We start from the raw sequence: 27,726 nt of genomic DNA on the forward strand, positions 1-27,726 counted from the left end.
CAGATCCTGAATTTGAAATTTCCACTGAAGTCACGGGTAAGAGGCAGGTGGAACCAAGAACTGGCAAAGACTGCTAAATTTTGCCAGTGGTAGTTCACTCTTTGCAACTTAGTACGCTGTTCTAAACAGATTTTTCAGGTTTATTTTTAGTATGTTATTTGCAATTGGTGTTTGTTCCGGGTTATTGCAGACTGAGCAATAATGCATTTCTTGCATTTCTCATGGGTTCTAATGGGGGCCTTTCTTAAAATTACTGGTCCCAGTAACAAAGGCGCTTGTCGACTCAGAAATCGAGGGAAAACCAACAACACACCCGGCAGAACATTATGTTATTTACAGGGGTGCACATAAGTGGTCCGCATGTGCGCATTCGCTGTCAAAATAAAAGACGCGCACCAGATAAGAAGTTGCAACGCGCGTTTGCATCCATATAAAAGGCAGTGTTTTTGTCCGCTAGAGTGGCATTTTCACGGCACATTCTGCACCACCTCTCTGTGCGTTCATCATTTGTTTGAAGCCAGCTCACCTTCTGCAACCACTTTTCCGAGAATACGCGCTTCTTTTGCGTTTCGGACTCCTTCTGACATTTCTTTGGAGGTGGAGGAACACCAAAGTAATTGCTTAAAGGAGCTTGCTTCTTCGACATCTTTAAGAGTTCTAAACAAATGTTTGTCCTCCTCCAGAAAATCTTATGTACGCAAACACGCGTTGCAACTTCTTATCTTTTTTTATTTTGACAGTGAATGCACACCTGCGGACCACTTATGTGCACCCCTGGTTATTATTTAGCTCGTCATGTTGCAGCCACAGAAATTATTTTGTCCATGAAACCATAAAGCTGCACTTTCTTTTTGCCTTATATCCTGCTGCTTTTACACACGCACTCACATAACGCTCAGCGATTCTCTGCGCGATCAACCTCTCACATGTTTAAGCTTGCTGCGGGAGATTTCACTTGTCATGTTTGCATAGTAAGCTAACGACTGATAAGACGATGTCAGAGGAATTGGTGCGCAAATTATCGTCACTCACCAATCAGTACTGTCGCTCTCCATACACAGTTCGCGCGATTGCAAAGTGAAAGCAAAAAACAAGCGCAAATTCAAACGCGATTTCAATATGTCACATATTGACAGTGGCTCACCGATGCCAATGACATAATTACCCAGCTACATTTCCGAAAGAATGCAAAAGCATTGACATATATTTTTCCTTCCTGCCCGACGGGCAGGGCAGAGATCGATTTTGGTAGCCCGACTGGAAAAATCGCTAGCCCCGGGACGTCGGGCTAGCGATTTTGCGAGCCCTGATGTGCCAAGTAAACACTCACGCCACTAGCATGACACAGTACTAGCTGGCTCTGCAGTCTTGCTATACATATTTTGAAATGATAATTGTCTTATTTTTAGAACTATATTTTTAAATTATAAAGGCTTCTCAATATCTACATGTCATTATTTAGCTTTATTAAGTTCATCCGACATGACAGGAAAGGCAAACAGCTTTCAAAACAGTCTAAAGGAGGACTCCGAATGGAGGTTGGGGCTTGAGACACTGCGCAGGGCATCGATCGCACACTCAGACACATCAGTCCAAAGAAGAAAACACATCAGCAGATGCCTATCGGCTGCTGTCTCATTTTCCAATTTGTTCCTTTTCCGCTAACAGGCTGTAACTGCCTGAGGCTGGTTCTGCTGAGCTTAATGAGGCAGCGTGGAGAGGAAATGCCTCACATGTGCAATGACAAGGTCCAACATTTAACCATCATCACTATACTTCAAGGAGACAGATGCATAAGTTTCAAACACAGAAAATGACGACCTTTTGGCTTTATCACAATTGTGAAAAAGTTGTGACAAAACATGACCCTCAGCGAGTCAGACTGTCAAAATTTCTAGTTCTATTAATCAGCTTGAACTGATTAATCATTGATTCAAATAATAATGATACAGTGGTTAAAAAAACCAAAAAAAACTTGGAGCCCGAGGGTTCGTATTGGACACCAACCAAACAATTATGTCTTTATTTAATAAACAAGTTCAGAATTACAATTACACAAGGTGTACCACCTCCTGCTTCAGACACAGCAGAGATTTAAATGCAGTAGACCATGAACTCAAACTAAATAAAAATACATGCTTTGACAAATTTCAAGCCATTTGAAGCCATTTAAAACCTTTAGTTTTGGTTCCAGGCATGGAAATAAATCATCTACCCACAGAACTACCCACAAAACTCAAAACACTGGGTCAACGACCCACGAACTACAACAACCTCACACCTCTAACCACAAAACAGTGTCACTGCAGTACAGAAAATTAAAAACCTCCCATGTGTAGAAAATAAATGAGAAACTGTAACACAGAAGCTCCTATAAGAAATGCAAGCACAGAATCCCGTGTGCTATTTCTTTTTGAGAGCAAAGTGGAGCAAGAGTGAAGAAATGTTGTTCAGCCAGGCTCAGGATAATACCATACTGAAGTGGAATCCTCTAATGTTTGAAAAACTACCCTGAAACTGAATCAGGTAAAGTGAATAACATTGATCTTCTCATTAAAATGCAATGCTGTGCTAGGAAATCATGAGGTTGCTATTTTGAAAGGTACCATGAGCTGAAAATGTTATCTTAGTAGTATCTGATGCAACACTTCATTAGATAATAGTGGAGACAGTACAGTCAGTTTGCTGACAGGACAACAGCATTTTTGCTGAAAACAAATGTCTACCATGTGTTAGAGGGAGGGATCCCAGTAAGGCCATTCCAGTCACCCACAGCTTTATATAATTAAATTTATTAATATCATACGTGAAAGTTCAAAGGGCTAATATGTATGAAAACATATTTTAAAAAAATATTGAATATGGTATATTTTACTGATAAGAGAAACATATGCACTTATGCTGTGTGTGGCATGTATTTTAGGGATGAGCAAAAATCACTGCAAAAATCCAACAGCAGCTGCTTTGATCCAGCCAGCTATAAAGAGGACTGCTGAGGAGAATCTATTCCTTCTGTGTTCAGCTCAATACACTATTGATTTTGGTAGGAGCATGCAGGAGGCAAATACATGTTCTTATTAGCAACTCCCTACATCATACTGGAACATTGTAGAGTTATCTGATTACCAGCTAATGAAAGACGATTCAGGCCCCTGTTTTGAGAGCAAGCATCTGTGATGTGTGATGGGATCATTTGATAGCAAGTTCAAGATGGCCCTCGAACTGCTTCACATATGCTATGAATTATTATTAAGCTAAAAGAGATCAATTCTGGGATATGAATAAGTGAACAGTAGTCACTAATTTTGAACTGGGGAATAAAGGAAGGACCTAAGTCTTTCTAAGAAGGGCCTAATTGTGACGATGGATGTGACAGAATAAGTCTGATCCGTAGCAACTCCATGACATCAGCTCAATAATAATGAAAGACTAAGGGGTCGTTAGGAATACCTAGACCAGGGGTCAGCAACCTTTAACACCCAAAGAGCCACTTGGACCCGGTTTCCACGCAAAAGAAAACACTGGGAGCCGCAAATACTTTTTGACATCTAAAATGAAGATAACACTGTATATATTGTTTTTTTTACCTTTATGCTTTGTGTGAACAACTAAAGTAAGTAAGTAAAGTTTATTTATTAAGCGCCTTTCACAGACAGGCAGTCACAAAGCGCTGTACACAAATATTAAAATAAACAATACAATCAATAGACATTATACACAATGTAAAAGGTCAAATGTAAAGAATGTAAAGAATATCAAATACGTGGATCAACAAAAGGCTTGTTTGAACAGCAAAGTTTTTAACTGCTTTTTAAAAGAATCCACAGAGCAACTAAAGTGTGTTGCTTATGAAATCCATGAAGTGCTACAGAGAAAATTTAATTTTATTTATGTAATTAACACATTTTGAACTCTTAAAGAAATATTAAAAAAGGAAAGACACCCAGCTTAACTAAAATCATCCATGTAGCAAACAAAAACTGTTGTGAGCCGCCACCCTTATATCGCCTGTGGGCTTTTGGAGCGTTGACCTGACTTTTAAACAGTAATTGGAAAAAAAGCACTATGCTGCTAAAAAATTAAAAATAGATATTTGCAAAATTCTGCCTAAATATGTATTTTACCTGGTTAATGTGTGTGGCGGGGCGTGGTCTGCAGTGCCCCTGCATGGGAGTCGGACGCACTTGAGTGGCACCCGCAATCATGCCTCGCCGCCTTAAAGTCTGTGCTCTCTCTGCTGTTGTGTTGTCGGGCTGTGAGCTGAAAATCTACAGCCGGCTGAATGTACAGCAACCATGTGTGAAAAGTGGTCAATAAAGAGATGCTGAAAAGCATGTTCATGGAAACATCGTCAGGTCTGCCGTGGTACGTTTACAATGGGACTTCTGCTCCTGAACCTCTGCGCACGGCGTCTGCAAATCGGGGCTGTACGAAGTCACTTTCATCTTTACGCAGGACTGTAAGCTGTCATCTGTGAGGCGTGAGCGGTGTTTGTTTTTAACATAGTTCACGGTGGAGAATAGCTGCTGATATAATGTGGATCCCAAGATCAATAATTGGCCTATCTGGGGTTGAAAGTCTCGATAAATGCATGGCGTTTTGGCGGGTATACCGGCTTCCGCGAGTGTGACACTTATTTTGAGCGATGAAAAATAATAAAATTATTTTATTTTATATTTCAATATCACAATAATCTTCCAATTTAGAACTACAAGTTAAAAAAAAAAAAACTAAACACAAATAAAATACACTTCAGCTAAATACTATATAAATAAATACTAGGTAAAATACTAATTTATTTTCCCAAACCACAGAGCTGCAGCATAAGGACTAAAGAGCTGCATGCGGCTCCGGAGCCGCAGGTTGCCGACCCCTGACCTAGACTATTTGATCAATTGATCAAATAGTCGAAAAATGGAAATATGATAGACACTAAGAGAAATAAGAAAAGCGCTCTTGCAGCAATCCGTGAACTCTCTAAGAAGGTTGCTGTAGTGCATTGCTTACATCCTGAACAGTCTGTAACCTATATCATAAAGGACTCCCTGCCATGATAAGCCAAGGATAAAACCACCAACCTTTCACTGAGTAGATGGCCCTCTCTACCTCCCATAAATGTGATAGAGGCACTTGCATCCACCCCAAGAATTCTACAGTGAAGACACTTTGCATACGCTAAATGCTTATTGAGTGGCATAAACAGGAAAGGGAACCACACATATAGTAATAATAATGGATTGGATTTATATAGCGCTTCTCAAGGCACCCAAAGCGCTTTACAATGCCACTATTCATTCACTCTCGCATTCACACACTGGAGGCAAGCTACGGTTGTAGCCACAGCTGCCCTGGGGCAGACTGACAGAAGCGAGGCTGCCATATCGCGCCATCGGCCCCTCTGGCCAACACCAGTAGGTGGTAGGGTACCAATGACCAGGACAGAGAGCCCAGGGATCGAACCGGCGACCTTCTTGTTACAGATACGCTTCCCAACCCCCACAGTCGCCCCAACTATAAGGTTGGGTAGCTCACTATAAGGAGGAAGTGTGGCCATATTTGTTTGATATGCCCATTGAAGTACATATCCTGGTCAAACATGACTTCAAGATTCCTCACAGTATTACTGAAGGCCAAGGTAATGCCACCTAGACTAAGTATCAAATTTGATTTTTATGGGAAGTACAGTAACCTCACTTTTATTTCAGAAAACACGTGTGGCAGCAATGGACAACACCATTACATTTACCCCCCTTCAAACAATAGCACAGAGGAAATCTGAACATCTCATAGTGTCAGCATTAAAATTCACTCTATTGGTGTTGTCAGTCAAAACTAAAACAGTTAAATTACAACATTTTCTTCAGCTCAAAAATACTTCTCTACCAGTAGGTAGACAGTAAAATTCTACCATGATACATTTCAGTACTGGAATACCCCAGTTGTCATCAGGATTTTAAGTATCCTCTTTCTGAGTAGTCAGTGCAATTAAAGATGATGTCTTGATTAAAAAACATGCTGAGGATTTAATATGTAAGCAATGTTTACTTTCAACACATTAGATCCTCACCAAGTTATTGTGGAAGATTACAATAGACAACACCCAAGTTGTAATAAAATAAAATGACCACATTACATAATGGTTCACAACAAAATACCATAGCACTAAAGTTTGACACAGATAAATTGAAATGAACTTGAACTAGAAAAATTTGCATTTTCTGCGAAAATGCAGTGTGGATGCTTTAAAGCTGAAGCTGTATGCAAAAACTAGCTGAAAAAGCTGAAAAGTTGCAGAAATTGTAAAAACTTTGCAGAAGCAAAGGAACTTTGCTAAAATGGAATAACTTAGCAGAACTGCAATATCTTAGAGGAAACATAATACTTGGCAGAAATACAATAGCATAGCAGAACTTAGCAGAAATATTGTAACTTACCAGAAACATGATAACTTCTCAAAAATACAAGAATTTAGGAGAAATAGTATAAGATAACAGAAAGAATATATTTAGCCAAAAATACTTAAGCATTACAGAAACACTATGATTTAGAAAAATAGTACAACAGAGCAGAAATACTGTGATTTACCAGAGACACTGTGATGAACTATGAATATTGTAATTTTAAATTAATACTATGTTTTAGCACAAATACTATAATTTGACAGAAATACTATCATTTGGCAGAAATACTATGTTTCAGCACAAATACTCTGGTTTAGCACAAATATTATAACATAGCAGAAATACAATTATATAGCAGAAATGCTATATTTAGAAAGAAAAATATAATATAGTAGAAATAGTATGATTTAGCAGAAATACTACAATATAGCATAATAACAATGATTTAGAACAAATACTATGATTGAGCAGAATAGTAATAACTTAAGTGAAAATACTGGAAAAGTAAGATGACAAGCTGAAAAAAAAACGGAACATGGTTAAGTTCCCTCAAAACTAATTGTTGTTCACCTGTGAAAAAAAAATAAAGAAATAAAAATAAATTTAAAAAACAAGAAGGAACAGCCAACAGATACACACAAAATCAAATATGTATACACAAATGCACAGAGAGAGAGACACACGGAGGGTCTATGCCAGTCAACCAGTCTGAATATATTATACTTTTTTCCAACAATGAGATGCTGCCCTAAAAAGGGTCTCTCTCTCTCTCTCTCTCTCTCTCTCTCTCTCTCTCATGCACACACACACACACACACACACACACACACACACACAAGATCCAATTCAGTCAACCAGTCTAAATATATTGAATTTAAATCTTACAATGAGATCAGCCCATAAAAAGGCTCTCTCTCTCTCTCTCTCTCTCTGTCACACACACACACACACACACACACACACACACACACACACACACACACACACACACACACACACAGGGAGAGAGAAGTAAGTTTCTAGCTCAGTCAAGCTGCCTGGGAGCTGCTGAATTTGAATCCACCAATCAGAGAGCCTGTGCACTTTTTCCCGCCAAAACAGGTGCACGCAGCACAGAGAGACACAGGATTTTTGCAGTCTATTTCTCATAATGACGACTCCCCTCAAACAAATGACCATAATTTCCTAACCGTAGGGGCTAGAACGGTCATTCTTACACCGTTTTGTTCAGAAGAGATGGGGGAATCTTAAAGTGTTGACAATTTATCATTAAAATATGAATTATTAAAGATATTTGACTTCTAATGCACCATAACTGAGTAGAGCAAAGCAAAAACTGCCTTGACTTGCCCTCAAACAACGCTTTCTAACTCTAAATCTATTTGGAGTATCAATATCATTCTTTCACCGTAAGAGACAGCAGGCTTTGGTGAACAATCATGGAAATTTTCAGGTCTCTGTGGAAATCCATTAAAAAGATATGACGAGAGAAAAAAGTGGTTCATTTCCAGAGTTTGAAATCTGAAGAAATCTGAGCGAAGGACGAATTTCCTACCCTCAAACAAGTCTAACTCATTTCAGAACGGAAATAGGTGAGAAAATAATTCTTGAATTGTGAGCGTCAGGAGTGTCTGAAGATATACTGGGACAAGCCTTATGTCTTAACTTTGCTTCGTTAAGGAGATATGACGATTCGAATATGCCTCTCATTACAGAAATCAAGCGGTGATTTTGAACAAGCTCTCCATTGACTTTCTATGGAGAGTTTTGCAACTTTGTGTTGGTCTGAGGAGATTTGCCAAAATTCTATAAATCCCACAACAATGATAGTGACATTTTCGGAAAGCCAGCAAAAATACCTACGTTTTGATGTATAATTTGTGGAAGTTGAGTGAAAATTGAGCAAGTAGCAAGAAGTTGTTCGGACATGAAGAGAAGACTGCAAAACCTTCAGTGGCACACTGGAAGCCAAGTGCATAGCAACCATAACAACGCATGTATTTTGTGAAAAATCACAATTTTGCAACTGAAAACTTTAAGAGGCATAAAAGTAAAACGGTAAAAGATTTGAAAAAGCTGATTTATACCTGAATAGCCCAATAATTTGAGAACATTTTAAAGTTTGAATGGTTGTTCTACGTGAAAATATGAGGAAGTAGTTAAGTTTCAAAAACAAGCAAATTTTAGCAGAATTGCAGAAGTTTCCCATTCATTTCAATGGGACAAATTAAGCTTAATATTTTAAAAAGTATAATAGTGAAAAATACCAAAAGACATAGCACACATTAGCAGAAATAGCAGAATAGTTTAAAATTTGAACGGTGAAAATCGGCTGAAAATTGTGGAAGTAGTTAAGTGCCAAAAAGTGTACGGAAGTCCCAAGAGGAACTCAATAGTGTGGATGCTTAAAGCATCCACACAATTAAAGCATCCACACAATGAACGAAACAGTCTGCTGAGATGACTACCCAGATGAACTGATTGCTTACAATCAGTGAGATGGCTGCCCACCCTGGTTCAGTTGGAGGTTTTTTACCTGTTAAAGGGGAGTTTTCTTGTTGTTTATCTAATATTGTAGCATCTGTAACCCACAATATAAAGTGCTTTGAGGTGACAGTTGTTGTGAAATAAAAATAATTTTATTTGACTTTAATAAAAACAAAGCTCCTAGATCCTTTTCATTATTTGTGCTGATGTTTTTCATTGATAATTGGGTGGAGGCAATATTGTGTTGTTTCAACCAGTTTGTGAAGTTTGACAGCAAATGCAGTGGCAAACATCTGCAGTGGCAAAATGCAAGTCAGAAAAAAACCAGAGACACCACTTAGATCAACTAGAGCCAGAAAAGGATCGTGGCTGTCACTATTTTTCCCTGGAAGCTCTCCTCCTGTTGACTGCCTTGACTTTGTTCATTTTATCAATAGCAGTTTGGTAAAATACTGGACAGTATTATGCAGTAAATTCAGTGTGCTATGAGTGACCTGCAGTCACACAGCTTGCATGTTAACTGGATTCACCGATACCATTTGAGAGCAGAAAAAGCAGAGCCACAACACTGGCATCCTTGTCACTGTGTTACTAACAAAGGCAAACCACAGATCCCCTGGCAGTACATTACACAATAAGTTTACACTCTAAGGTGTTTTATATCAGCCTCTATATTAGTCCTTGCTATTCTAGTAGAATCCTCAGTTTACAATTCCTTGGTTTACAGCATAGGAGAGTTTTACAACCGATATTATAAAAATTCTATTTTTTCCCCTCTGTCAGTGCAATATTGCCAAAATTACATAAATCCGTAGTTAATGTATTTGTTACTTCTACGATATAATATTGTAATTCCTTATTATCCAAGTGTTCTATGTAATCTTTCATGTTACATGGAAGAGAGGATGTGGCATTTGCAACCTGTGAAAGCACAACAGAGTGAACCATGAAGGGTCATGTTATACTCAAGTTACAAACAACCTGCTAAGATGACTGCTCAGATGAGCTGAATGCTGATAATCAATGAGTCACTGCTAATACATGATTGCTATGGGTTTTCACAAAGCACATCCTGCAGGAAATGGACATCATCACTGAGAAATGATTGGCCAGCATGTGTGTACAAGCATGCTTAAGTGCACTACCTGCATGTGTGTGTTCAGCTGCATGCACTCTGCACGAGTGATCCGATATCTACCCAGAAAACATGGCTCAACCCATCAGTGTAGCACGGCCCTGATAAAATGACCAGACCACGGCTGTAATGGCCTCTATCCACCACCCAACCCTTCAATTATGGCTGACATGCCAGCCTTTTCAGCCCCAATTTAATCAGGCCTGCTTGAGCTGCATCCACACCCAGCCACACACACACAGACACTCTCTCTCTCTCTCTCTCTGTCTCTCTTACAAATGCTCTGGCTGCATAAAGGCTCTAACAACCTGTCAATAACCTCAACACTCAACACACGATTTATGCTTCATACAGTACATGCACATATACCACTTGTGGGTACTTATGCAAATAAAGCATTTTACTAGGAGAAATGTTCCTTGCATACATTTTGCATATGTTTGAATGTTTCTATTATTCATAAGTATATAATAGAAATTGTTTATTGTGTAATGCACATGCTAAGCCTATTTTTAATCCCACAGTATTTCCATCACTTGCCTATAGCTTGAAAAAAGGCCATCATCAGAAGATAACTAGATTTATATGTAAGGCAGTGTAACCCATCCTCCATCCTTATCAAGAAAATATTTTTGACTGGATTGGGCTCCCAGTACAGCTCTTTCTATGTTAGGAAGGCTCAAAAAGGATGAACAAGTGCAAAATTCTCTGCATGTACTTTGAAGGCCTGTAACTTGACAATTTTTATAGTATAAAGTTTTTTATAGCTTCATTAGATACACTAAAGCTATGGAACAAGAAAAATGACAGAGTTTGAGATGCTCACGTGGGATCGTTAGAACTGACTGATTATATAAGGAATCCTTATATTTGCTAGTTTTAACATATTTATATTTAGTATTTATGCAGAACACAAACGGTTTTGGTTCTACAATAAAGATGCAACATGCAAACAAGCAGATCTCAGGCACATATTAGCAAACCAGACATTTATTATATTTCCTTGTTTCCAGCTAACAGGAACAAAAGTCTCACTGACTCCTAGTGATATCCAGCAAGAGGTTAAGGTGTTGATGAGAGGTTTGGGAATTGGCAGAGGCTCTGTTTGTTGCAACGAGGCTCCTCACAGCCCAAGACGCCGCAAATAAATCTCTGTATCATTACGTAAAAGAGGCTGGCCTGTCCCCCAGTGGGGCTAGCACGTGTTCAGGGACTTTCAGCAGCATAACAGCAGTCTCCTGATCCCTGCCCTTCCAGCATCAACCCCCCACAATACAGCCTCTCCCTTTTCACCGTTACCACACTTCAACAGCAATTAAAAGTGATGCAAAAGCATTGCATCACTTTTAAAGGGGATACAAAATTTTTACCTGAAGTTCCAGACTGACCTTCATAAGGTACAAATAAACATCAAAGGTAGAACCCGATTCATAGGAGTTTTAAAACTGATACTAATAGCTGGCGACTTAAAATCAGATATTCTAGTTCATCAGCCAATTTTTTTTCCCCTTCAGACACAGAAACAAGTAGTGTGTCAGATGATAATGGCCTGTAACATCTGGTTTCAGTGCAATACTTTTAGAAGACGTCAGCCCAGTGATAGGCTGTTTTACCTATAAAAAAATAATAACGTTCATTTCCTGAGTTTCTGCGTTTTAAATATTTGTTAGATGAAATAAGCTATCTGAAGACTAAAATTTATCATTTTAATATGCTGACTAATCAAATAAATATTAACTCAGAAAATAAATAATAAAAATTAGATTAACTAAAAACTGGTGACGATGAAATAGATTCTTCAGACATGGCAAACAAAAAACACCAGAAGTTTTAGAAATTGAACATAGGCACCACAACTTGCTGATGTCATATAATGCTACCTGTCGCATGCCTCTATAACCAGGGGTGCACAAAAGTGGTCCGCAGGTGCGCATGTGCTGTCAAAATAAAAAACGCGCACCAGATAAGAAGTTGTCCGCTAGAGTGGGATTTTCACGGCATATTCTGCAATACATCTCTGTGCGTTCATCATTTGTTTGAAGCCAGTTCACCTCCTGCAACCACTTTTCCGAGAATACGCGCTTCTTTTGCGGTTCGGACTTCTGACATTTCTTTCGAGGTGGAGGAACACCAAAGTAATTGCTTAAAGGAGCTTGCTTCTGCGACATCTTTAAGAGTTCTAAACTGTATAGCAGTATAGAAGTTTAATAGGCTTCTAGCATTCAAAGTCACAAGAATAAATACAACGTTAACAAAGTAAACTAAACTCTTACAGTTTGACTCTATGAAAAAGTCAACTTTACTTGTGTTTCTGCTTACATTTTTTGGGGAAATATCTACAGTGTAGATATATCCTTTGTTAACTTGTTAACTGAGACCGGAAGTGACACACCGAGCTGTCAGCAACAGGTTCTCTGAGCAGAAACGTTGGCAAACTTAACATATCTTCTGAAAACGGCAGCTCTCCGCGGATACTAAACTTTGAGAGCGTGTGTGGAAAACCGTCTAGAAGTGGTGGCTCGTCATTTGCGACCTCTCGAAAACTCAGAAGTTGATGTTTTTGAACCGTAGCGGTGAGAGAGAGGAAGGACGCTAGCATCAACTAGCTAGCCGGTCGTCACGGCAACGCTACAAGAGCGTCTCTCAGCATGGGCCCGAAAAAAGTTCTGTCAGCCGAGGAAGGTGACGATATTAAGAAGTTGCTGGAGTTTATGACAGAGGAGATTTCTGCTGTCAAACTGCAGCAGAAAGCCATCCTGGACCTGGTCGAGGAAGTTAAGGCTCTCCGCATCCAGAACGCCGAGAAGGATCGGCGGCTGGCGTACCTGGAGAACAGAGTGGCGGATTTGGAGCAGTACACCCGGATGAACGATGTTATCATCACGGGGCTTCGCATCAAATCCCGGTCATACGCCCGGGCGGTCGCCGCTGACAATGTAGGAGGGCCAGGAGAGGAAGATGTCAACTCCACGGAGCATCAAGTGGTTACCTTTCTATGGTCCAAAGGTGTGGAAGTGGATTATAACAACATTGAGGCTTGCCACCCTCTACCCCGAAAAAATGACAGTGACAAACCAGCCATCATTGTGAGATTTGCTAACAGAAAACACAAAACAGCACTGTTAAAACAGGGAAAGAAACTGAAAGGATCCGATGTCTTCATGAATTAACATCTGATAAAAAGAAATGTGGACATTGCCAGGAAAGCACGTTACTTGAAGAAACAGGGAAAAATTCAAAATACATGGACCACCAACTGCAAAGTATTCATTAAACTCAATGGAACACCGGAACAAGCCAAAGTGTTGGTCATCAGAAATATGGAGGAGCTGGACAAATACTGAGGTTCAACTTACTCTGGAGGTATGAATACACATGTGACGTGACACACAACACAACACATGGCACAGTCCAAAAGACATTCATCTGCATCCGGCAACAATATCAATATAACTCATTGGAATTCTCTTTATGATAATCTGGAACTGAGAACATTTCGATACACAGACCATAATGTTCTAGACTTAGAAAAGGATATAGACCCGGAAAATAATTTCTTCTACAACATTAGCAGTAACTGCTGCTACTTCACTGATGAACAGTTTAAGCACACCATCAACACGGAAAATAAATTATCAATAATCCATTTTAAGAGCAGAAGTCTGTATGCCAACTTCAACAATATAAAGGAATATCTAAATGAGTTGACAAATCCATTTGGAATTATTGCCATTTCTGAAACATGGATCAATGCGGAGAAAGGACTGGACTTTGGACTGGAGGGATATGAAGTGAATTTTGTAAATAGAAGGAACAAGAGTGGAGGGGGAGTAGCTGTGTATGTGGATAAAAACCTAAATTACAAGGTGGTAGAAAGTATGACAACTGTAATTGATAATTTATTAGAATGTATAACAATTGAAATTTATAAGGAAAAAGGGAAAAATGTAATAATTAGCTGTATGTATAGAACACCTGGCTCTAGTATTCAAGTATTTAATGACTTCATAGAGGAAATATTCTCTAAAACAAATCAAAAAGTTATGTTTATCTGTGGTGATTTTAATATTGACCTGTTGAATCCGAAAAAGCATAAAATGACCGACGAATTCCTAAACACTATGTACAGTTTGAGTTTACATCCTAAAATAACCAGGCCCAGCAGAATTACACCACATTGTGCCACCTTACTTGACAATATTTTCACTAACAATATGGAAAACAACATTGTGAGCGGAATATTAATTAATGACATCAGTGATCACCTACCAGTTTTTGCAGTTTATGACACTAATTATAAGAAAAATCAGCATGAAGAACAACTGAGATACAGACGTGTAAGGACAGAAGAAACTATGAATGCACTTAAGAACGATCTATTAAATCAGGACTGGGACAATGTGTACAAAGAAACTGATATTGATATTGCATATGGCATATTTTTAAGAATATTCATGGAGTTGTACGATAAAAACTGTCCAACAATAAAATACAACAGAAAGCACAAATATTCAGATAGACCATGGATCACTAAGGGTTTACAAAATGCATGTAAAAAGAAAAATACACTCTATAGGGAATTCCTAAAACAAAGAACAAAAGATGGTGAAAATAAATATAAAAAATACAAAAATAAGTTGACCAATATTATACGTGTATGTAGAAAGGAGTATTATAGTAAAATATTGAACAACAATAAACATAATATGAAGGGAATATGGGATGTTTTAAACGGTACCATTAAAAATAATTCTCGACAATAAAGTTATCCTCAATACTTTATCGACAATGGCAATATTATTGAAAACACTGCCGATAAGGTCAACAGCTTTAATCATTATTTTGTAAATATTGGACCAAAACTGGCAGAACAAATTCCTGAGTCACTGCCATCAGTAGACTGTAGTGAAAACCTGATTGATAGGAACCCTAACTCAATGTTCCTCACATCAGTGGAGGAAAAAGAAATAATTGACATTGTACACATGTGTAAATATAAAACATCTACTGATTGTAATGATATTGACATGAAAATCGTCAAGAAGGTCATTGAAGGAATTGTAGGACCTCTAACATATATTTGCAACTTATCATTTCAGACGGGAAAAGTGCCAAACAAAATGAAAATAGCTAAAGTTGTGCCGCTGTATAAAACTGGGGATAGACGCCACTTCACAAATTACAGGCCTGTTTCTTTACTACCACAATTCTCCAAAATCCTAGAAAACCTGTTTAATAAACGATTAGACAAATTCTTAGATAAATATAAATTACTCTCTGACAGTCAATATGGATTCAAATCAAAAAGATCAACATCTCTGGCATTAATCGAATCAATTGAGGAGATTACGAATGCTATAGATCAGAAACAGTATGCAGCTGGAGTATTTCTGGATCTCAAGAAAGCATTCGACACAATCAATCATGACATATTAATTAATAAACTGGAACGGTACGGGATCAGGGGGGTTGTACTGCAATGGGTGAAAAATTATTTAAGTGACAGGAAACAATTTGTGAAGCTGGGTGTCCATTCCTCATCATGCTTGGACATTGCTTGTGGTGTTCCACAAGGCTCTGTACTGGGTCCAAAATTATTTATTATTTATATAAATGATATTTGTAAGGCATCTGATATATTAAAATTAGTATTATTTGCAGATGACACAAATATTTTTTGTTCTGGGGGGAATCTAAAGGAGCTGCTGGATACAATTACTTCAGAAATGTGCAAAATTTAAAAATGGTTTAACAGGAACAAACTATTGCTAAATCTAAGTAAAACTAAAATAATGTTATTTGGGAATTCCCTTAGAAATGCACAAGTGCAGATTCATATAGATGGTGTGGAAATTGAAAGAGTACTTGAACATAAGTTTCTTGGTGTGATTATAGATGATAAATTAAACTGGAAGTCTCATATAAATCATATACATAACAAAATTTCAAGAAGTGTCTCAATCTTGAGTAAAGTAAAACACATTCTGGACCACAAATCACTCCACATTCTCTATTGTTCCCTGATTGCACCGTATTTGAATTACTGTGCAGAGGTTTGGGGCAATACTTACAAATGTTCGCTATCATCAATCTTTATATTACAAAAAAGGGCCATAAGGATAATCCATAAAACTGGTTACAGAGATCATACAAATCCACTATTCTTAAAATCAAAAATTCTAAAATTCACAGATCTGGTTCATTTTCTCACTGCACAAATTATATATAAAGCAATAAATAACCTGCTTCCTGACAATATTCTAAAAATGTTTTCTAAAAGGGAACGGGGATACAATTTGAGGGGGGAATTAAATTTAAAACATCCTCGTATCCGTACAACATTAAAAAGTTTTTGCATCTCCGTGTGTGGAGTGAAGCTGTGGAACAGACTAAGTAAAGATATGAAGCAATGTCCGAGCATGGCGCAGTTTAAAAAGCGGTTTAAGGATATGGTTTTTACAGGGTACAGGGAAAAGGTAGAGATTTGATAGGGTGTTCTTGTCTAATATTTTCATGTGTGTGCGGGTGCACGGGTATGTTGGTATGGGTATATATATATATTTGTAGGTTGTGTATCCTTTGAGGTGTTAATGGGGTTATTGAAAATGTGTATATGTGCGTATGTGTATATACGTATGTATGGATAGATAGAAACATATATGTATATGTATAAAAAAAAAAAAGAATAATTAAAAAAAAAAATACACATGACATATAATGTAATTGCAAGGAGGTATTTCTGTAGTCTATTGATTACTAGATAGTGGAAAAGGGGTGGGATTAAATAAGCTTATGCTTCTTCCTGCTCCTTTTGAACATGAAAGTTATTTGGAGTTGTGGTTGCTCGTTTTCCTTTTGTTTTCCTTTGTTCATTTGTCTCTTTTAATTCTATTTTGTTGTACTTTTTCAACATGTTCAAAATAAAGATTCAATCAATCAATCAATCAACTTGGCCAAATTTTTCAACACAAACATGACAGAAACTGATGCATGTTTGAGACAGACTTCCAAAAAGGTTTGTACCATCTATTCTAAATTTCTTAAAACCACAACTAAGTGCTTTCATCAGAGTGGTCAGAAGGAACTAGCCATGGCCTTAAACTCAACACAATCCCCTGAAAAAAACAAAACTTGCTATTACTCGAAAATGCGTTTGTTTTTCATGATTTTAAAGATGAAAAAACAGAAAGAAAGAAGCTTTTACTGGATTTGTATTATAGTCCTTTCTGTGCTGTGTTCTCTGATTTCCTTCTGTTGCAGACAATTCCCCTTACTGAGACACTGATTATTCAGACAGGAAGAAAACACCCAACCATCTGGAATGGCTCAGCTCTACTGATCATTAGAAATGCAACACACACACATACACAACAAAGCTCTCTCCCGCCTCTCATTAATCGCTGTTGCCCATCGGCTCTGTCAGTTAGCAGTTACATAAGCCATTAGGCCTGTGCTACTCACCCTGTTAGGACCACCACAAAGTCCATTACATTCCAGCCATTACGCAGGTAGGAGCCTTTGTGGAACGCAAAGCCCAGGGCAATGATCTTGATGCCAGCCTCAAAGCAAAATATTCCAATAAAGTAGGGCTCTGTGTCATCCTGTAAGAGGAAAGAAGAGCAAAGGATTTCTGAAACTGCAGACATAAATTTATAAAGATTGAGACAGAGAATGTGAAATAATACACAATGAAAAAGAAGGATCTAGATCATTAAGTGTCCGTGATCCTCTACAAAGCAAGCTCTACAGATGCTTTAACCCACCAAAAGAACTATAAGTACGAAAAATCGAAACCTTTTTTTCCCTGTGAATCTGTGAGTTCTGGAAACGATTTAGAAAACTAGAGGTGTCCCCCAGTAAAAGGAATAACACATGGTGTAACTAGTGCTGGTAGACTGATTCAGTATAATTAATTCGGCTTCATCATTCCATTAACTTAATAGAGTTTAAAGTGAGAAGAGGTTTTAAAAAAGTACTCAAACTTAGGTCAAGGCATCTATTTAATCTATTCAAAAAACAAACTCCAAAAGGTATCATAAAGGTAATCATTAATCAATAATTGGTTACGGTTAAGCGATCTGTTATCAACTTCACACCTCAGAATACTCCGACATATAATATAACCCTAATCCAATTTTGCCCATTGCAATGCAATTACACATGTAGATGTCCTCCTGCTCGTTTTCGAGCAGTATTTTAACTTCCTCTTAAAAATGAAACTTTTTGTACAGAGAGACTGAGAGTAACATAGTAACATTACAGGCACGCTACATTCATGCTACAGCCTGTTCATCCATCAGCATAAAGGGTGCACTGACTTGGATGGCAACATCAAATAGTAGTGTGATCACCAGAAAAGTGATCTATATCTGCTTTTATCAAATGCCTTGAAACCTCATTGAAGGCACCATTTTGGTTAATTACATGTTGATAAAAGTGCAACTAATATCTTTGTTACCTCAAACAGGCGAATTCTACTACTTCCCTTGCAGTGAAATAGAATAACAGACCTTTTTTTTTTTTCAAATAACCAAATCAACAATTAACAGAGTATAAGATTATAAAAATCATATAAAAGACTACACAGTAGTGGAAATAATTATTTGATCTTGTGCTGAATTTTTAAGTTTGCTCACTCGGAAAAAAATGAACAGTCTCTAATTCTTATAGTAGATTTGTTTTTTAGTTTTATGATCGTTTAATTTTATTAGAGAGCGACAGAATATCACACCACCAGTAGTTACCTTCTCCCTAAGCTCCTCGCTGATGGTCTTGTAGCCCGTTTTTGCCTTCCGCAGGTCTAAAATATTGTCCCTGATGTCCTTTGACAGACCAAGTGTATTTAATTGACTAACTGATTGCAATCTGTGTGAGCACACATGACCACACGGCGAATCTGTGGGAGCCAGAATTAAGGCTGGATTGTAGGGGATCAAATACTAATTTTTTCTTTAGTGTTTTTTTTTGTTGTTTTTTTTTATTTCTAGCTGATATTTTGTCTCTTCATTCAAATGAAACTACCATAAAATTAGAGACTGTTCATTTCTTTGTAAGTGTGCAAACTTACCAATTCAGCAGGGGATCAAATAATTATTCCCCCTTCTGTATTGATACCTAGGGCTGTGCGATATGACCAAAATCTCATATCCCAATATAACAATTCTATCGTCCCGATAACGATATAAATCACAAAAATGTAACATTTTCTGTAAATTCTGTGAATCTTTGCTGGAAGTGGAAGTGTTTCCAGCTGGGCGTCCTGTAGCTGGAGTCGAGTGTTTTAACCGATGCATGAAACTATACATTTTTAGACATAAGTTGTAATGGCCACCGTTTTCTTTGTGAGTATTTATTACACGGCGTGCTGCGGGGAAAAGCCTGTTCTAACGTTTGAGTCTAAGGTTTATTTTTTAGCACCTGGCGGCTCTTTTTTACTTCTCATCCGTAAATAATCTGCTCTTTCACGTGATTCAGTTTATTTTGAAAAGTCTCAACAGGATCTTGAGCTTTATTGTGAAAGGTTTATGTGGAACATAAACAAGCGGACACGCGATGGTTTTACCGTCGTTGTTGCTAATGACAACACATAAAAACAGGCGCTTGTCCGTCCGTAGTGTGGTTATATAAAATATAAGAGAAAGAGAGAACTTTAAGAAATGAATATAGCCACTACAGTGACCATCAAAACGATGAAAAAATATTGCCGTAAAGAGCTTATTTTGCGACACCACGAAACAAACGATAGCGTAAAATGAAACGATAGACGTTTTTATATCGTCATCCGATATATATCGTTATATCGAACAGCCCTATTGATACCTACTTTCAACCGCTTCCTTATTCAAAATGGGCCATCACAGCAGGGAGCTTTCAGTTTGGCTTTTTAATTTTTATTCCTTTTTTTGACACTACACAATCCCAAAGCAATAATCTTAAATTGTAGCCCTTGTCACAACTCCATAACTTTGCTTGGCAAACACAGACATTTTATGAAATCTATGGTATGTGGTATTTAATTTCTAAAGCAGCCCTGCCATTGTAACTCCCACTATTTCCCTCTTTAATAGAAAGACTTGACAAGAGAGTTCGGTGGGAGGAAGATGGAGCAGGAGTAGCCTGTGGTAATGACACAATGGGGATCAAAGGCAGCTCTGCATGGATCTACACAACCTGCAGCGCTCAGGAGGAAGGACCCATGCTGAGGGGAAAACTGGTATCTTCACATCTTTTCAGTTTAGATACTTGATACTACTTGAAATGGTCAAACCCATGAGCACACAGTTAGGTAAAAGAGGAAAGAATGAAATCAGAAACTTTTTGGAAGCAGAGAGTTTGCAGAATAGAAACTATTTACTTACAGAGAGACATGCATGCATGCATTCCAGACAAAAGAAAGACATCTGTTAAAAATAACAATGCTAATCCTCACAGTGTTTGCATGTACAAACTGCTGTTTCTATTGTGTAACACAATAAAAGAATCAACCAGCTTTTTTACTTACCAAACGCTCTGACATTGGGGTTTTGTCTGAGGCCGGTAGGTGTTGTTCCAAGGCCAGCACAATGCAGTTTGCTATAATAGTAGCCAAGATCATGTACTCAAATGGAGTGACAGTGTTAAGGAAGTCTTGTGAAAACTAGCAAACATTAAATCAAGACATAGAAACCTGACGAAGGTTGACACAAAGCCATTCCCCCCTTTACATTGGTAGGTAACAGCATTATGCATGAATAGAAAGTTTTGGCACTGGCACCAGACATCTCTTTCTGTTGAAATGATTGTGCTAGGTTATGTATCAGATTGGCTGGAGAGGAATACTGGAGAAGATTCAAAGAAACAGAGTGCATGCACTTGAAGCTACAATTAAATTTCATAGCAGTTATTATTTTTTGTGGCTACCTCATCCATCAGTGATAAAGCTTTTAGCCTGCTTGTCATCATCTTTCTGTCATACCAAGAGAGATCAATGGAAGGTTAGACAACAGAGCAGGTAAAACAGCTACTAAGTGTCAACTTGGAAATGATGTATTAAGGAAGAAGAAATAGTTCATGAACTAATGTCCCTATCCATCAGGGTTTTATAGTAAGAATGACGAGAACTGGGTAGATGATGAGTGAGTTTGTGGCAGAAATATATTCAAGGACTGACTCAGTATAGCATTCAGTGTGTTTTGTTTGTTTATTATTTCCTAACACAACACTTTTTTTAAGTTCCAAGTTCAGTTCCTAGCTCAGTTTCAATCATCTGGGCGGAGCAATGGTGACACACCGGCATTTTTGCTATCACTTCATAGGTCAACCAAAGCTATCCTTTTATGTTAACTGGTAATATTGCCACAGCAGATCATCTGCCTCCATCTCTTCCAACAACTAGCATTCTCCTGTGTTACACCATGTCTTCCTTCAATATATGCATAAAGCTTCTCTGTGGCCTCTCTCTTTCCCTGCTGCCTAGCAGCTTCATATTCAACATCCAATATATCTACTTCCATTGAAAATCTTAACTTGCTTAAGTCTCCCAACTCCAGCTCAGCTTACTGTGTTTTTGGCAGCACTATCATCTTGTAAATGTTCCCTTTCCCTCTTGCTGCTGCTGCTATCACAATATTGGAAATGGGAAGCTAACGCTGCTTTAGGGAGAAGAGGAAGCACAGAAACTCCTTTATGCAGGAAGCACTCCATAATAAAATTACACAAATAATGTAAGTATAATCAGAAGAATAAAGGGCAGGATTGCGTCCCTGTATCTAGACTGGGTTCAGTCATTTGGTATTATGGGCTCAAATTTTGATATCTGGTTTTCTCATGTTTACATTTGTACTGCAAACAAAGTCAATGAAACGGTAATGGAAAATTTTATTCCATTATATATAACAGTTCTAATACAACAGAGTTCTATAATGAACTCATAAAATAAATGTAACTGTAGTCAGATACTGGGAAAAATTGTTTTAAAAACTACAGAGTAAAAATGTGATGTTGATAAAAAGCTTGGAGTGTATGTGGATTACATTTGAAATATAACCTTTGTTACATTGTTTGTTATAAATGCCATTTTTGTCATATTTTTAGAGCATTCTTTTGAACTGTGTGGGGTTTTTTTTAATAGTTTGAATATGCACTACCTCCCATCTGCCAAACACCTAGCACCTAGCATTGCAATTCCTGTACCAAACTAACTTAAATAAGTTGTACTCCTTTCATTTAAATTTAATTGCATTACTTATTACAATTTAACAATGTAACCTTTTACATTACAAAACTAATCTTTCCAGCTTTGTTCTTACACGAGTTGAGGAAAACCTTTTCATGATCTGCAGACCTCAACTTGGTCACTTATAACAAACACTTCCAGTCAAATTTGTACACTAAAAATCAAGGATGACAACTCCTGATTATAATTGTGTGTATAGATGGTTACTTTCTCCATCTACACCCACAGAAAAATACAGTACAGTAAACTAAATATTTTCACGACGTGCCCCTTCAATATAGTCGTACTATTTTACTAGCACCTTACTAGAGAGCTATATCTATCTTCTAATACACTCCCTGATTTTTGCAAAAGCAAGACAACCCAAAGTTGTCTCCAGTCTCTAAGTCTCCAGTATGGTGGGAGCTTGGTGATGCATATCTGGTGATATGCAGCAGTTCTTCAGTGTTTAATTAAACGTCTGCTTTTTAAAAGAAATTAAATGCAGATTTGTACCGCTCATTTGGGTATCTCGCTCCCTACATTGCACTGCCGTCGTGTTATTAGTGTACCCCTCAGGGATGATACAGCTCTGCCAGTAGGAGAGGATCCTCAGGAGAGGGAGGAGACCAATGGATTCCAGCCACCAGGCCTCCAACTGCTTCGAACCACAGTAAATCCTCCTGCAGCGCACCAGGATAAATGGCTCACTAATGCACTGCGACATTAAAAATGATAAAAGAAAACTTTTATCATGCCAGAGGTTAACCAACCAGTGACTTACGCAATGGATACTATTCCACAACTAAATGTGAGTTAATTGCATGAACACTCATGCACATATACAGGTGTCTTTCCAGGGACTTTTCCTCAGAAAAAATGAAAATGCACACCAGTAAGAAATGATTTTGGTCAGCATACAAAGCTCATCAGGTGGCATTCACTCACTTTGCACAACATCTACCAAACAGACATGAGCTGCTTTATAACCTGAAACCTGCTGCATTTCAGCGCTTGTTTGTTTTGTGTCACACCCATGCAGAGTGCCACCGCCTCACTGCTGAGGAAAGCCTGCAGATTGCTGAAGTTCAGTACCCTGGACAGCACCATCTGCAGAGCACAGCATTCACCAGAAGACAAGAAAAGGATCTACCGAGCAAGCCCATATAGTCATGTCATCACACATAAACTTCAGCTCTTACCTAGATGTGCTATATTATAAAAAAAAAAACCTCATGACTACAGCATTTAGCAGCATGGGACTTGTGACCAACACTGGAAACAACCAGAGAGCCAGCTGTGCAAGTTTTACATTTTAGCTGAACGTATTGTTGCTTTCTTAACATATATTTATACTAATTAATAAACAGTATTCTAGATGCCGGCTTCTTCTGCCTCTAAATAAGGCCCCTTAAAATTTCCTGGGAGTTCGGCGTCAGGCATGCGGGTTTTATACAGGACAGAGCGGCTTATCTGGGAGTTTACTGGGTTGTAAGGATATGGCCATTCGGTGATCTTTTTGGCATATTTCCGTATTACATTATCCTCGCTGAAGATGAACAAAGAGCGGTTGACGGTGAGGCAGTTCTGTTTGACTGGAATTGGGTTGTAAATGGCCATGGTCCTGGCTCTCTGGGCCATCGTCTGCTTGTACATCCTCTGGCCACCCGGAGGCCCCGGCTGCCGGCTGCCCCCCCTGGCAGGGGCCGCGGGGCAGCCGCCTCCATAGCGGCTGGACAGTTCGTCTTCAAATCGAGCCATTGCGGAATAGCGCAGACCTTGCTGGAGAAACCAAAACTGACACCAGAAAAAAAATAGAGAAGAAGCATCACCACACACACTGACGTCCCGTCCCCCTGCAGGTCCTTTGGGTGCGTGTGTCGGCCACGACCAGCAGAGTCAAACATTCACACACACACACACACAAAAAAAACGAGCTGAGGGAGGCTCTTTTTCATCAGCCTCAGTCGGTTATTGCCTCACCTCCATGTTTTTACTCTCCGCGGCGTGGAATTGTTGCTTAAAGTTTAGACGCTCACATTCCATGATGCATCATTTTCATGGCGGACTGCCCACGTCCTCGCAGGTAGCTTTTATACTGGCGTCAACGCTACAAGTTCATGCTAGAGGATGCGGAGACAACGGAACACCGTGTCTAAAAGACAGCCACCTCAAGACAAGATAATACAGCAGAGGGAAAAATCGCGAAATGTCACAGTGAGTAAACCTGTTTTCCACCAAATAATGTAGCCGCATTTCTTTTCTTAATCACTGCTGACCGCTGTGACTTAAAAGCAGTCTTCGTTAAAGCACTTTGCCCCACGGAAGAAAAAACTGATGTAATTTCATCTGATCGTTCGTCGAGGAGAAATCACAGTGCAGCTGTTTGTTTCCATGAATTTGCGGTTAATGGGAATGTAGCTACCACTTTCTCTACTGTTCCTCAGACCCCCACGTGACCAACAAGACGCCAGCCAGTGGCTCCACCTGGGCGAGCCCTGTTACCATAGCAACAGGGAGGAGAACGAGCCACGGGTCAAGTTACACGGAATGAAAATGACTTCCGGCAAAATCAGAGCTTGTTTGTGGACAGATCTGATTTCGGTTTTTGAAAATATTGCAACTAACCCACCGAAAACTGATGTAACTGCGATATAAACAAAATTATGTCGGTTCGATTCCCTTCGAAAATCAAACAGTATATAGGACGAAACGATTTCCGGTCAATATTTCCAAAGTAAACTCAAAATTTCATTAAAAAAAAAAAAAAAAGATAAATGGCGTGTATTTGTATAGCGCTTTATTTAGTCCCTAAGGACCCCAAAGCCCTTTACACATTCAGTCATCCACCCATTGACACACACATTCATACACTGATAATACAGATTCTAAATGTTGTCAGTGCATCTTCTGTTTACTGTAAAAATTTCACCAGAAACGCCTAAGACTAAAACATCTCCCATATAGTGAGGGGTGTTATAGTATCTGACAAAAGTGAGATACTATAAACACCTCTCACATTTTTGTAAATATTTTATTCTATCTTTTCATGGGACAACACTGAAGATATGACACTTTGATACAATGAAAAGTAGTCAGGGTACAGCTTGTATAACACTGTATATCTGATGTCACCTCAAAATAACTCACCAATGTTCCCTCTAAGCTGCGCGCGTGCGCAATTGCGCACTGCTGGCACGGTATGTGTTGCGCACAAGCTAATCAAAGTGATGTCATGACAAAAATGAATGACAAACAAAACATTTTTTTCTCCTTCATTTCTGTCACGCAATGCTGTATGAAACGTTTCTCGCTGTTAGTATCATGGTTGCTAGGCAACCTGAACAGCGCTATGAAGGCTAGACCATCCCATTTCACAAGCCTCTCACTTCGCGCTTCTCGTACTTATAGTACACACGTATGTAGTACGCTAGTGCGCGTACTTCAAGCGTGCAGACCCTGAATTGGGACACAGCCAATGATGCGACTGACATTCGTATATACGCGGCTAGGACAGTGTCCTTATGTGCAGACACCGGTGTTTTAGCTAGCAAAGCGGGGTGGCTGATGTGGGGTGAAGCCAGGTTAATGACAACGTGTACAACCATTGGAGATGTGAGCAGGACAGACGGAACAGTTGACGGAAAAAGTGTGGACTTTATACCAGTTTTTAAATTGTGTTGATAGGCCACGTAAAACCAGAGTTATGATAAAAAATATATGCAATGTTTGGTTTTCTTCCTGGATACTATCATTGTTTATATTTACTGCGGAGGAAACGGTAAAAACGGTGTTTTATAAGGAAAACACTCTCCACCTGTGAGCAAAAACAAACTCCTCCCCCAGCCTTTCCTATTGGTGGAAAAATGTACCATGTGGACCAATCAAAAAAAAAAAAGATATGGCAACATGGCATTTAGTTGTTTAGTCAAGGGGGGGAAGTTTTAGGAGTGACGGCAGTGTTTTGAGATGTGAGAGATTTGCGACGTTTAGCACAAATCTTGTGTAGTTAGTGTGTAATGTAGACAATGGTTTTGTTGTGTGTGTCAGAACAATGAGGCGACTACTGAGTGCTACAGGTGTTACAGGAGTGATACATCTTCTGCAGGCCTGGAGGAGGCCTGCAGGTATCAGGCTGTTGTTCTCCTTTATCTCATAGTGGATAGAAATTATGTTTTGGAGTGGCACAAATAATTTGTGTGGCATCAGATTTCATGCAGAACACAGGATTGTTCCGTAAATAGTTTGAAATGTTTATTTAAAAAACCCGCCTTGGCTGCATTTTTAGGTAAACAGCTGCAAAAAACTGTTGTTTGCAAAACTCAGTTACTTTTTTGAAGAAGTAACTATATAACTAGAAAAATTTGCATTTCCTGCGAAAATGCTGTGTGGATGCTTTAAAGCTGAAGCTGTCTGCAAAAACTAGCTGAAAAAGCTGAAAAGTTGCAGAAATTGTAAAAACTTTGCAGAAGCAAAGGAACTTTGCTAAAATGTAGCAGAACTTAGCAGAAATATCGTAACTTACCAGAAACATGATAACTTCTCAAAAATACAAGAATTTAGGAGAAATAGTATAATCAGAGTATAGAATAGTATAATCAGAGAGCCTGTGTACTTACTGTTTATGAAATAGTATAAGATAACAGAAAGAATATATTTAGCCAAAAATACTTAAACATTACAGAAACACTATGATTTAGAAAAATAGTACAACATAGCAGAAATACTGTGATTTACCAGAGACACTGTGAAGAACTATGAATATTGTAATTTTAAATTAATACTATGTTTTGTACAAATACTATAATTTGACAGAAATACTATCATTTGGCAGAAATACTATGTTTCAGCACAAATAGTCTGGTTTAGCACAAATATTATAACATAGCAGAAATACAATTATATAGCAGAAATGCTATATTTAGAAAGAAAAATATAATATAGTAGAAATACTATGATTTAGCAGAAATACTGTAATCAGCACATATACTGTAACATGACAGAAATTCCTCCACTTAGTAGTAATACTATAACATAACACAAATGTTATGATTTGGCACAAAAACCATGATTTGGCAAAAATACTATGATTTAGCTGAAATACTATGATTGAGCAGAAGTACTAAGATATAGTAAAAGTACTTTGATTCAACAGAAATACAATTATGGAGGAGTAATACTTAAAAATGGGAGAAATATTGATACACACACAGTAAGCACAACCAGAATTCCAGAATCCTACATAAGAATTATAAGGGGCACTGTCGATTTTTTCAGAAAATCAAAGGATTTTAAGAGCAACTTATTTTCCGAAAAACACGGTAATAACAACGGCCCGCTTGCATGCTCTACCAAAAATTGTGCTTTGGTGTGTATCTGACGGACGAAAGCCAAACCAGTTCCCTTTCAGTCGATTCACTCGGTACAACACATAAGTATGGGATATCACGCCCTCGCGTGTCCTGGCTGAAGAAACCTTTATTCACGCCTTTAAGGCAGATGACGTGTGA

The 27,726-nt window shown here is 38.4% G+C and overlaps 1 protein-coding gene and 1 pseudogene across 1 annotated transcript in view; one reads left to right on the forward strand and one right to left on the reverse strand.

Moving 5' to 3' along the window:
- The window catches only part of LOC146375793 (voltage-dependent N-type calcium channel subunit alpha-1B-like), a 285,946-nt gene extending 261,270 nt beyond the window's left edge, over positions 1-24,676 (reverse strand). The window contains exons 1-3 of the mRNA XM_084946389.1: positions 23,718-24,676; positions 20,525-20,630; positions 17,485-17,624 (exon numbers count right to left, since the gene is read on the reverse strand). Coding sequence (XP_084802515.1) covers positions 17,485-17,624; positions 20,525-20,630; positions 23,718-23,977 — 506 coding nt within the window. The 5' untranslated portion in view covers positions 23,978-24,676. The remainder of the gene's footprint in view (positions 1-17,484; positions 17,625-20,524; positions 20,631-23,717) is intronic.
- On the forward strand, positions 12,735-13,411 carry LOC146375795 (uncharacterized; annotated as a pseudogene).
- Positions 24,677-27,726: the final 3,050 nt, after the last annotated feature.

Source organism: Perissodus microlepis, chromosome 12 (assembly GCF_051167445.1).
Source record: "Perissodus microlepis isolate ML-2025 ecotype Zambia chromosome 12, ASM5116744v1, whole genome shotgun sequence".
NCBI classification, from domain to species: Eukaryota; Metazoa; Chordata; class Actinopteri; order Cichliformes; family Cichlidae; genus Perissodus; species Perissodus microlepis.